Source organism: Oncorhynchus mykiss, chromosome 19 (assembly GCF_057628025.1).
Source record: "Oncorhynchus mykiss isolate SJ-2025 chromosome 19, ASM5762802v1, whole genome shotgun sequence".
Lineage (NCBI taxonomy): Eukaryota > Metazoa > Chordata > Actinopteri > Salmoniformes > Salmonidae > Oncorhynchus > Oncorhynchus mykiss.
The window spans coordinates 28,193,318-28,205,895 of record NC_143040.1 but is presented as its reverse complement, the minus strand read 5'-3'; the positions used below and the strand labels follow the sequence as shown (position 1 = coordinate 28,205,895).

At 46.2% G+C, this 12,578-nt stretch overlaps 1 protein-coding gene and 1 pseudogene across 12 annotated transcripts in view; one reads left to right on the top strand and one right to left on the bottom strand.

The window, feature by feature from the left end:
• Positions 1-816: 816 nt before the first annotated feature.
• LOC149975162 (uncharacterized) lies at positions 817-1,646 on the top strand (annotated as a pseudogene).
• Positions 1,647-6,263: 4,617 nt separating this feature from the next.
• The window catches only part of LOC110498679 (protein PAT1 homolog 1), a 24,507-nt gene continuing 18,192 nt past the window's right edge, over positions 6,264-12,578 (bottom strand). For 9 of the 12 annotated variants that reach the window (XM_036954435.2, XM_090210723.1, XM_090210727.1 and 6 more), the window contains 7 exons: positions 11,558-11,617; positions 10,970-11,115; positions 8,078-8,237; positions 7,791-7,916; positions 7,499-7,590; positions 7,041-7,190; positions 6,264-6,555 (listed from right to left, as the gene is read on the bottom strand). In XM_036954435.2, coding sequence (XP_036810330.2) covers positions 6,534-6,555; positions 7,041-7,190; positions 7,499-7,590; positions 7,791-7,916; positions 8,078-8,237; positions 10,970-11,115; positions 11,558-11,617 — 756 coding nt within the window. In that variant the 3' untranslated portion in view covers positions 6,264-6,533. Of the gene's footprint in view, positions 6,556-7,040; positions 7,191-7,498; positions 7,591-7,790; positions 7,917-8,077; positions 8,238-10,969; positions 11,116-11,557; positions 11,618-12,578 lie in introns of those variants that run through there. The other 3 variants (XR_016488865.1, XR_016488866.1, XR_016488867.1) reach the window with 2 other exon arrangements.

The window sequence follows — 12,578 nt, the reverse complement described above, 5'->3', positions numbered from 1 at the left end:
TTGTCATATGACCGTCAGACAAATGGCAGATGCTCTCAATGTGTCGCACTCTGTGGTCAAGAATAAAGCAATTGTAACACAAGAGGGAGATGTCAACATCCTCTCTAGATTTGATCACATTCCTGATTGATGTATCTTTTTGAGTCATTTTCAGCTTTTCAGGTCCTACTCACTGTTGTCAGACGCTCAGCTGGATGAGAGGATCAAAGGGCTGATATCAATAAAAACAGAATGGCGTCCCTATAAGAGACCAAAAAAAAGGTTTTGTAAAACAAACGTATCTTGTTTTTTAGGTTGAGGATTGTTTTCCATGGTGCTGTGGATGGAGGATTGTTATCCATGGTGCTGTGGATGGAGGATTGTTATCCATGGTGCTGTGGATGGAGGATTGTTATCCATGGTGCTGTGGATGGAGGATTGTTACCCATGGTGCTGTGGATGGAGGATTGTTATCCATGGTGCTGTGGATGGAGGATTGTTTTCCATGGTGCTGTGGATGGAGGATTGTTATCCATGGTGCTGTGGATGGAGGATTGTTATCCATGGTGCTGTGGATGGAGGATTGTTATCCATGGTGCTGTGGATGGAGGATTGTTATCCATGGTGCTGTGGATGGAGGATTGTTATCCATGGTGCTGTGGATGGAGGATTGTTATCCATGGTGCTGTGGATGGAGGATTGTTATCCATGGTGCTGTGGATGGAGGATTGTTATCCATGGTGCTGTGGATGGAGGATTGTTATCCATGGTGCTGTGGATGGAGGATTGTTATCCATGGTGCTGTGGATGGAGGATTGTTATCCATGGTGCTGTGGATGGAGGATTGTTATCCATGGTGCTGTGGATGGAGGATTGTTATCCATGGTGCTGTGGATGGAGGATTGTTATCCATGGTGCTGTGGATGGTTACAGCAGACTTGTTGGGTTTCTGAAGGCCTCTCACAACAACCAGAGTGCCACAGTCATGGATGTCATTCGAAGCAGCCATCACCAGCTACGGAGTACCATCCCGGGTGAGATGTGACCCGGGTGGTGAAAACAACCGTATCTGTGCCTTCATGGAGCAATTCAGGGGTGGTGAGAGGGGAAGTGCCCTCAGAGGAAGGAGCACACAACCAGAGGATAGAGTGACTGTAGGGGGGGGACGTCTGGCATGGAGTCTCCAACGTTTACCATGACCTGTTCACCTTCTTGGAGACGGAGCAGATCATGGACATCAACAATGGGGTGGACCTGTGGGCACTGCACTTTGTGTTCCTGCCACAGGTGAACAGAGATCTTGCTGTGTTTGCCAGTCAGGGGAACCGCCATGGGCTGAGGACTGAACAACGGCAGTCACCTCTGCAGTTGTTCGTCTCGGGCTCCCTGGCAATGCAGAGGGCCAATCTGACAGCGGTAAGGGATTTGTTCGCCCCAAATTCAACCATCATCAGCTCTCAAGCCACCACCTCAGATACTCCCCCAACACCTCAGCGCCTCCTCCAACCACCACCTCGGATACTCCTCCGAACAACCACCGCCTAAGCTCCTCCTCCAACAACGATCACCTCAGCTCCTCCTCCAACAACCATCACCTCAGCACCTCCTCCAACCACTGGCTGCAGCTATTTATTGGTCGGGATGGGTGATTGTGCCACAAACCCAGTTCACCATCAGCAACACACAGATGGAGCTGTTGCGGACAATAATTAAATTGGAAGGCCCCAGAGGCAGCCTGGGAGTTGACATTCTACAGAGGGTTATGGCAGTTACATCTTCAGCGCCACTCGTTCCTACTCCAACCTGATTTATACTCCCCTACTGGGATGAGGGATTGGATCTTCAGCGCCACTCGTTCCTACTCCAACCTGATTTATACTCCCCTACTGGGATGAGGGATTGGACGCTATATCTTCAGCGCCACTCCTTCCTTTGAATCAGTTCATTTTTATAATACTATTATACATTTTATAATACTAACATTCCCCCTCTTTCACACACTGTATGATTTGGTCTCTAGAAAGGTGCGACAGACATCTACAACTCTAAACGGATGGGGACCAGAGTTTAGACACAGGTGGCCTTAACAAAAGTGACGTACTTCTCCATTCCGTTACGATTTTGTTTGCTGATATTTGGAGAGTGTCAGGTACTGTTAAGATATAAGGCCGATGGTTATTGTATTTCGCTCCATGGCGCTTTAGCACAGCATTCCATCTGCTGACACAATATTTGTCTTCCACTCAGTACAACACGACCCAGAAGAGGCCTACTGCAAGCACTGGATTGGAGCCTTCAGAGCGAGCATTCCTGCTGTGGGAGGACAACAGAACATTCTGAATGGACATTATTAAAACAGAACTTACATTTTTGTAATGCCCAATCAGGACTTTTATAAATTGTTAAAATAAACAATTGTGTGGAGAAAACCCGTATAGTTAAAAAAAAAAAAAAAACTATGAAGATAGGGATTCGGTGGTTCGGCCCCCGTTACATTTTATATCATTGTGATTAACAGCAACCGATTACAGTTACTAACATAACATTGTTGACACATTGTGGCAGCTCAAATGATGTGGTTGAAGATGGACTAGTGCAGGGCTCTCCAACCCTGTTCCTGGAGAGCTACTGTCTTGTAGGTTCACTCCAACCCTAATCTAGTGCACCTGATTTGAATAATTACCTGCTTAATAAGTTAATCAGGTTAGTTACAATTGAGGTTGGATTGAAAACCTACAGGAGGGCAGCTCTCCAGGAAAAGGGTTGGAGAGCTTTGGACTAATGGATTTAGTTCTTAGATCAATGCATTTGAAATTTGATAAGTCACTACGAAGGTGCAGTTCCCAGAAGTGGAGCTGTCACTTAATACTTAAAGTCTTATTTCATGTAGTTCTAATTAAATGATGGCTGAAGTTTATTGTTCTTAATGTAGGACATCAAATTATCAGATTTGGATGAGTTGGCTGCGATATGGCAGGAGTACTTCAGTCAATATCAGCAAAGGATATTGATTATGAGTGAAGTGTCAGTAAAGTGTTTCTAAAAAAACGAAACGCCAAGACAAGCAATATGGATTGTAATAATTTTATTTTAATGATCATTACGTGCACAATAACAGCCAATATGGAAATACAGTGCATTTGGAAAGTATTCAGACCCCCTTGACTTTTTCCACATTTTGTTACATTAGAGCCTTATTCTAAAATCTATTAAATAAATTAAAATGTAGCGTCATACCCAAGAAGACGGATGTAATCGCTGCTTCAGCAAAGTACTGAGTAAAGGGTCATAAATCTAATATATCCTCTCTTTTTTTTTTATATACATTTGCAAAAACGTAAACCTGTTTTTGCTTTGTCATTATGGGGTATTGTGTGTAGATTGATGAGGGGAAAAATTGTATCCGTTTTTTAATAAGGCTGTAACGTAATACAATGTTGAAAAAGTCAAGAGGTCTGAATACGTCCCGAATGCACCATACAAACAAGTAGATAAATGCTTAAATGTTGATGTGCTGTTACATTTTCAGACACTCAAATGCTACTGTAGTTTAGTGCTACTAGATACAATTATGTGTCGTAAAAATGTTTTTATGCAACACCGAAATGTGGGGAATTCACAATACCGGAGGTCATGAATTCCCTAAAGGCATTGTAGGTGCTATGAAGAGGGAGCCTTAGTGTCACCGCACACGTGTTTGCCTCTGGGTACTTTTTCTTCTGCTGCCCAGCGAGACGCCCTCGCGCTGTGTGGAGGAATTCGATGGTTGGAGTGTCCTCAAACCCAAGGGGTGGCATCACCGTTGCCCCAGTAGCAAACTCCAACACCATCGCCACTGTTAGAGGACATTCTCCATATGAGGAGCACACAGTAAAACATTTAAAATACACATTTAAAATCACAAAATTGGAATAATATGCAGTTACCGATAAACTTTAACAATTGACTAATTTCACCTTGCACCTCAGCCAGTTGAACCAGTGGCAGACGGTGTCGTTCTCCAAACACCGCCGGTAGTGCTCGAAGCTGTCCGGGTGGTTCCCCAATGCTTTGAGCAGCCCAAGAGAGTTGGGAACATATTTGAACCTGTCATGGTTTAGAGACAGTATGTATATTTAAAATAAGTTTAAGGACAATATAGAGATGTGTATTGATTTAGGGGGGTGGACTGATTAAAAATACTTATGTTAGAGGAGGTAATGACAAGTACTGCACAGATTTATGACAAGAGTTGACTTACTGCTCCAAGACCACCTGCATGCTCCCTTGGACAAATTGTTGAGCCACCAATTCAACCACACCATCTGTCCTCCATTGTCTTGACAACAACTCTTTTTTTGTAGGGAAACAAGTCTCCTCCTCCTGTCTGTCTTAAAGGCTTCATCTGGGGGAAATGTTTCCCCCAAAACCTCCAAGAAGCTGCTCTCCTCCTGACCATAGGGCACTTTGATCTGCCTCACAGGATACTCTAAAGATACTGAGATATGGAAACGTTATTTAAATCTATTAAAAAAGTATCCTAATATAAAACAGAAAAATAGTCCACGATCTGTAAATCAGTCAAAAAACCTACAATAAGTCTATTTTTAATCACAAGACAGATGCTTACTTACAAAGCAAGCACTGTGCATCGCACTGTGTCCTCATGTACTACATGGATATAGGGAAAATGTTTATTTTTATTTCACCTTTATTTAACCAGGTAGGCTAGTTGAGAACAAGTTCCCATTTGCAACTGCAACCTGGCCAAGATGAAGCAAAGCAGGTCGACAGTTACACATGGAATAAACAAACATACAATCAAGAATACAGTAGAAAAAAGTCTATATACAGTGTGTGCAAATGAGGTAGGATAAGAGAGGTAAGGCAATAAATAGGCCATGGTGACGAAGTAATTACAATATAGCAATTAAACACTGGAATGGTAGGATGTACAGAAGATGAATGTGCAAGTAGAGATACTGGGGTGCAAAGGAGCAAGATAAATAAATACAGTATGGGGATGAGGTAGATTGGATGTGCCATTTACAGATGAGCTATGTACAGGTGCAGTGATCTGTGAGCTGCTCTGACAGCTAGTGAGGGAGGTAAGAGTCCAGCTTCAGAGATTTTTGCAGTTCGTTCCAGTCATTGGCAGCAGAGAACTGGAAGGAGAGGTGGCCAAAGGAGGAATTGGCTTTGGGGGTGACCAGTGAGAAATGCGTGCTACGGGTGGGTACTGCTAAGGTGACCAGTGAGCTGAGATAAGGCAGGGCTTTACCTAACAGAGACTTGTAGATGACCTGGAGCCAGTGGGTTTGGCGACGAGTATGAAGCGATGGCCAGCCAACGAGAGTGTACAGGTCGCAGTGGTGGTTAATATATGGGGCTTTGGTGACAAAACAGATGGCACTGTGATAAAATGCATCCAATTTGTTGAGTAGAGTGGAGGATATTTTATAGATGACATCGCCGAAGTCAAGAATCGGTAGGATGGTCAGTTTTTACCTGAGTATGTTTGGCTGCATGAGTGAAGGATGCTTTGCTGCGAAATAGGAAGCCAATCCTAGATTTAATGTTGGATTGTGGAGATGCTTAATGTGAGTCTGGAAGGAGAGTTTACAGTCTAGCCAGACACCTAGGTATTTGTAGTTATCCACATATTCTAAATCAGAACCGTCCAGAGTAGTGATGCTGGATGGGCGGGCAGTGATCGGTTGAAGAGCATGCACTTAGTTTTACTTGCACCTATCCTAATGTACCTATCCTGTTCAGCTGCCAGATGGTAGGGTCAGCGATCAGGCATTTTACTGGTTGAAGTGTAATGCATATTAAGCAAGACATTCATACAAGCCTTAAAATCCAATTTACAATCCAAAAGTCATGTGAAATGCACTCATAAGTAACATGTAAATGTAGGCTTTTTTTTGTTGCTGCAGCTCTATGAGCACTCCCATGTTGCCACCAACTTGCAACTCCTCACTCTAGTGCGGCAATGTTTGCAAACACAGAAAGAGGTCTTATGGGTATCTTATTTCCAGCTTCTCTGATGGAACAGTATTTCTATTTATGGGAATCCTGCAACACAATCTTGACACGTGACAGGCAAGGTTATTGAATGATAAATGAATGATTCTAACACTATAATATATGAAATTCATCATACCCTTCTATTTAAAGCTATTTACAGTAGAGTGAGTGCACACATTTTCATGTGGCCTTTGCGGGAATCGAACCCACGACCCTTGTTGGTCGCTAGTCTTTAACAAATGAGATGAAGAGTGAAACAAACCAGCACAAACCGGTTGTATACAATAGAAATACTTTTAATTTGATGTTTTATCACAGGCATCAACGTTAACAAGAATAAAAAAAAGCAGATTTGTATTCTCTGTTTCATCGCTCACTCACGCGCATCCCCATACACACCTAATGGACACAAAGAAGAAAAAAAACGACGAGATTCTGCTGGATTAAAATCAGTTATCAACCCTAGTAGACAGCCTACTCCCCTGCGTACAATAGTGTGCGCACACACGCTTCAACTGAGGTTCTCTTGATGTCTGTAGTCACCTCTACCTGGACAATGCGGAGATCCTGAGAAAGAGAAAAGGAAGGATGGTTTATTGTGAGAAAGTAGTGAACAGATGGGAGTCCAACGTAAATGTCCAGTGGTCAAAGAAGAACGTGTGTGTACTAAATTTAATTCCTCCCATTCTATATTTGAGTATTTTAGAAGACGTTCTTATCCCAAGCGATTTAACTTGCTCGAGGGCACGTCAACAGATTGTCCCCCTAGTCGGCTCAGGGATTCGAACCAGGTACCTTTAGGTTACTGACCCAACGCTCTTAACCACAGCAGCCCTAGGTCACCCTGAAGTGTGTGACAGATTGGAAATTCCACCTCTGACTGGGATGCGAACTCACAACCCTCAGCACCTTAACACAATGTCCTCAAAAAGCACCAAGGCATTGTGCATGTGAACTTGTTTACCATCCATGCTTTTCAAATCATTGAAGGGGAGCCAGCACACTTCAGGGAGAATTTAAATTGGGCCAAGGACACGAGAGACTGTACTCACTGTAACTTCTCCTGCAGCAGCTCCAGCCTCTGTCGATCGACGTAGCGCGAAAAGAGAGAGAGCAGGTTGGGAGGGGTGAAGAGAGGAGGGGACAGGGACGAGGAGGGCACGTTGAGCAGCTCCCTGGTCACAGAGAACACCAACTCTGTCCTGCGAGAGCGAAGGAAAGCAAGAGGCGAAAGGACACAGACAAGGTGGAGAGTTAGACTGCAACCACAATAAAGTGTTTTCAACATCAAACAAAATATGTATAGTTTTGTCGTTGCTGTGTGTGTTTCCAGAACCTGCCGCTAGGTGGAGACATCGACCATGCATCACTAGCCATTACTGGTACCTTATTTCATTAGCTTCTGATGGAAAAAATACTAGCTAATATTGATGAATGTAAACATCTAACCGCCATTCTAAATGTTGCCAATCACAAAACACACATTTTTCTGACTAGTAAGAGTGCTCACCATCGATTGTCATCCATGAGTTGACAGGTGGGGTTGGAGCTCTGCATTCGCTCTCCTTCACTCAGGATCAGGTAAAGCAGTGTCACACCAAACTGGGAGGATGGGAGAGAAAAAGAAAGAGATGGTAGAAAATGAGAGACAGGGACAGGAAAAGTGAGCCCACTGACTTCATAACATCAATGCCATCATGGCCTTATCTATCGCCATTGAACCTGAACCAATATCACTGCTGGACAGAGGAAGGTAAGGTGCATTATTTTGCATCATTCTAACAGCAGGCCAGTGCAGGTACCTTATTTTGTAACACTCTGGACAGTTGACCCTCGCTGCCTTGCAGCTCCTGCAGCAAATCTGTGAGGGAGGCGCTAGATAGGGATGAGATCACCACGGCAATTGGCTCCACCAACCAGCACAGCACCTGGGGGAGAGCAATTATAGACCACTTATGAGCATTAAATTGTATGCATGTGTGTGCGTGTGTCTCTGTGTGTGTGGGCTTGAGTATCTCATAGAGAACATTGTTTTTTTGCAATAAAGACCTGAAGCTAACCAACTTTGTGTGTACGTGTGCCTCTCTACCTGGTCCTGTTTGTCTTTCTTGGCCAGGGCTGGCAGGTTCCGGGCAATCCCCATGACAACGGTGGCGGCCTGCAGCGGAGGCAGGAAAGGGATGAGCCTGGAGACAAGGCGCTTCCCCTTACGCACCGACATGATCAACAGACACTGCTCGTCACTCACTCTGCAGGATGTGGGGACAGATGGAGGAGAAGAGGCGAGTGAGTCTGCGGTGAATATTAGTGACGGGGGGAAGCAAAAGCTTTTCAGGGACAATTAGGGGGGGGGGGTTGACTACTTGAAAGTTAAACATTGAACATTAGTGACAGCCGGTTGGCTGAGGGAGCAGGGAAGCAGGAGGGTATGGGGAGGTCATGTTCACCCCTTCCTCTCCTCCCTCCCCCTAATTCCAAATCGTTCCCTAGCCCCTTCACCCGAGGCACTCATGTTGATCTGAAAGGGTGGGATCGGTATAAGCAATAGTAATTTCCACCATATTTCTTCCACCTATCACAGCCCTTCAGATCTACACAAGTGTCTAGGGAGGGGGAGCCCGGAGTCCATTTGGAATTCAGGGACCCACGTTCCTCTCCTCTCCCTCCCTTACCCAGGCGCCGACGTTAACGACGGCTCGCTTCATGTAAAAAAAATAATAAAAGGTGTGTTCAACATTTACATGCTCTGTCGCAGTCTACTGTCGAAAACCACACGCAAAATGATTGGCCGTTCATTCAAGGACCACCACACCCCCGCAAATCACAACTGCTTGAGCAGAATATGAGTCGATGCCGTCACACAGCACACGCGGGCTGTCCAGAGCAAAAAGAAGCGCTCGTCAACCCACTCGCTGCGCTTGATTTATTTTAAGAAAAGTGATTTACAAAAAGTAAACCTTCAATAGTGAACCTACTTGCTGGCTACTGTTGATAGACTTGAAAAAAGAAAGCCACAAAAACACACCTAGCATTCATCTTGACCGGCCTACTGGAGCCAGATATCTATTTTCTGGGACTCGTTCTTAAAAAGGGGAAGCTGACGATTTTGAAAATGTACAAAAAAAATATTCTCTCAAAATGACATACTTTAGAAACAACAATTATTGCAACTAATACAATGTAATGACTCACATTGGCTAAATTATATTACACAGCTTTTTCAAACCATAATAACAATATGTAGCTGAATATAGAGAGAAAGCATGCCAGCCTATAGGCCTTGCAGGATCTTAATGCATTTGAACTACCCCAAGTCTGGGGCCAACAGATTTTTGGCCGACTGGGCCAGTGACCAAAAAAAGGTTACCGTTGGACCTTGCTCACTTTGTCTTCCCACTCCTTCCCCTTGAGGGAGCTGTAGAGTGTGGGTCTTGTCCTCTCCCTCCTCCCCCTCACTTACCCCATCCTCTCCTCTCCATACCTCCACCTCACCTGTTGTCCCACTCCTTCTCCTTGAGGGAGCTGTAGAGTGTGGGTCTTGTCCTCTCCCTCCTCCCCCTCACTTACCCCATCCTCTCCTCTCCATCTCACCTGTCTTCCCACTCCTTCTCCTTGAGGGAGCTGTAGAGTGTGGGTCTTGTCCTCTACCTCCTCCCCCTCACTTACCCCATCCTCTCCATCCCCCCACCTCACCTGTCTTCCCACTCCTTCTCCTTGAGGGAGCTGTAGAGTGTGGGTCTTGTCCTCTCCCTCCTCCCCCTCACTTACCCCATCCTCTCCATCCCCCCACCTCACCTGTCTTCCCACTCCTTCTCCTTGAGGGAGCTGTAGAGTGTGGGTCTTGTCCTCTCCCTCACTTACCCCATCCTCTCCTCTCCATCCCACCTCACCTGTCTTCCCACTCCTTCTCCTTGAGGGAGCTGTAGAGTGTGGGTCTTGTCCTCTCCCTCCTCCCCCCCACTTACCCCATCCTCTCCATCCCTCCACCTCACCTGTCGTCCCACTCCTTCTCCTTGAGGGAGCTGTAGAGTGTGGGTCTTGTCCTCTCCCTCCTCCCCCTCACTTACCCCATCCTCTCCATCCCTCCATCTCACCTGTCTTCCCACTCCTTCTCCTTGAGGGAGCTGTAGAGTGTGGGTCTTGTCCTCTCCCTCCTCCCCCTCACTTACCCCATCCTCTCCATCCCCCCACCTCACCTGTCTTCCCACTCCTTCTCCTTGAGGGAGCTGTAGAGTGTGGGTCTTGTCCTCTCCCTCCTCCCCCTCACTTACCCCATCCTCTCCTCTCCATCCCCCCACCTCACCTGTCTTCCCACTCCTTCTCCTTGAGGGAGCTGTAGAGTGTGGGTCTTGTCCTCTCCCTCCTCCCCCTCACTTACCCCATCCTCTCCATCCCCCCACCTCACCTGTCTTCCCACTCCTTCTCCTTGAGGGAGCTGTAGAGTGTGGGTCTTGTCCTCTCCCTCCTCCCCCTCACTTACCCCATCCTCTCCATCCCCCCACCTCACCTGTCTTCCCACTCCTTCTCCTTGAGGGAGCTGTAGAGTGTGGGTCTTGTCCTCTCCCTCCCCCCCCACTTACCCCATCCTCTCCATCCCTCCACCTCACCTGTCGTCCCACTCCTTCTCCTTGAGGGAGCTGTAGAGTGTGGGTCTTGTCCTCTCCCTCCTCCCCCTCACTTACCCCATCCTCTCCTCCCCTCCATCTCACCTGTCTTCCCACTCCTTCTCCTTGAGGGAGCTGTAGAGTGTGGGTCTTGTCCTCTCCCTCCTCCCCCTCACTTACCCCATCCTCTCCATCTCCCCACCTCACCTGTCTTCCCACTCCTTCTCCTTGAGGGAGCTGTAGAGTGTGGGTCTTGTCCCTCCCTCACTTACCCCATCCCTCCATCTCACCTGTCGTCCCACTCCTTCTCCTTGAGGGAGCTGTAGAGTGTGGGTCTTGTCCTCCCCCATCCTCTCCTCTCCATCCCTCCATCTCACCTGTCGTCCCACTCCTTCTCCTTGAGGGAGCTGTAGAGCTGCAGCGTGTGGGTTTTGTGCTGCTCCAGCAGGGCCTCCCTCTGCTCCTCCGGCGTCTGCATGAAGCGCTTCTCAAAGTCCTGCACCTCCAGCAGCAGACTGTACATCTGATGGAGAAAGAGAGAGGGGGAGGGAGATCATGTTCGGGTCCCCAGTGTGCCAAGCTCTCACGGGTGTTTTATCGGGATGCGTGGTAATAGTGCAGAGTTTCATAGATAATGAGTAGATAGTAGTAAATGGTTACAAATGTGAAAAAATAGAATAAATGAATAAAGATATTGAACAATATATATGCTCCCAATAATTTAATAGGCAACACCAACGTTTAGGCACATAGTTACTGCTAGCTAGCTACGCAAGAAGGCACCAACACAAGATGGTTTCAAAGAGATAATGGAGTGTATACAGATATAATACATGTTAAGAGTGAGAGCACTGCAGAGATCAAAACAGGCAGAGGAAGTTAAAAAAAAATCAAGGTAATACAAATGAATGCAACCACAGAGCTGCAGAGACAACAAAGTAATCCTCCCCCTTCGTTCTCTTTACCTTCTCCACAGTGTAGAGGATCTGCCGTCTCTTATCCCACACCTGTTTCTCTCTCTTCTCCTGCGTGGGATAGAGGGAGCGGTTAGAGGAGTAGAATACTGTACTACCGCAGTGTTTCCCAACCGGGGGGTAGGCGGGCAGTCCCCGGGGGTTTGCGGGACATTTTTACAAAATGTGCAAAAAAATAAATATAGGCGAATATATATTTCAATCTTAATAGACAGGAAAACATTTACTGAGGTCACTAGGGTGAAAGTTTTCAAACTTTAGTTTCGGTGTGCATTGCTCGGTCTCCCTGGCCTCTGTCCGCCTGTTTATCCTCTGCTCACGCCCAAGTGCACGTGACCCTCTGCTCCCCACTAGTGGCTCACCATTACAGCTAGCTTTGAGTAGAAACTAGCTATGGATTCATGGCTGAAACGCACCGTTTCAAGCAGCAGTAGCAGCACTAGCGCCAGCTCAAGTGAACCCGTGGAAAAAAGAAAGAAAGATCAAAGTAACATAAATTTCATGAACAGTATGTCCTCTTCGGTTTCACCTCCTGGGAAGTCGAGAGAAACTAAAGAAAGTGACTAGTGTCAATCAAAGCATTCGAGGCTTCATATGCTATGTCGCTACTTGTGGCCAAGTAAAAAAAAAGCCATTCACTATAGCTGAGGAGTTCATTTTGCCTGCTGCTGTTATCCTCACTGAAACTATGACTGATAAGACAGCAGCTGATGCACTGAAGACTGTACCATTGTCAAATATCACGGTGTGCTGTACAATCGACGACATGGGCGTTGATATTATTGATCCAAGTAGTGGGAAAGTTCCATTTCAGTTCATTTGAACTGCAGTTGGACGAATGGACGGATGTCAGTTTTTAAACACAGTTGATTGCATTTTATGCGATACTGAGACACATTCGGTCCAGTGAGAAGCTTAACGGGGAGAACGACAGGTGAAGATGTGTTTTACGTTATTGACAGCTTTTTCCTCAGAACACAATCTGGATGGGAAATCCTGTGTTTGTGTGTGC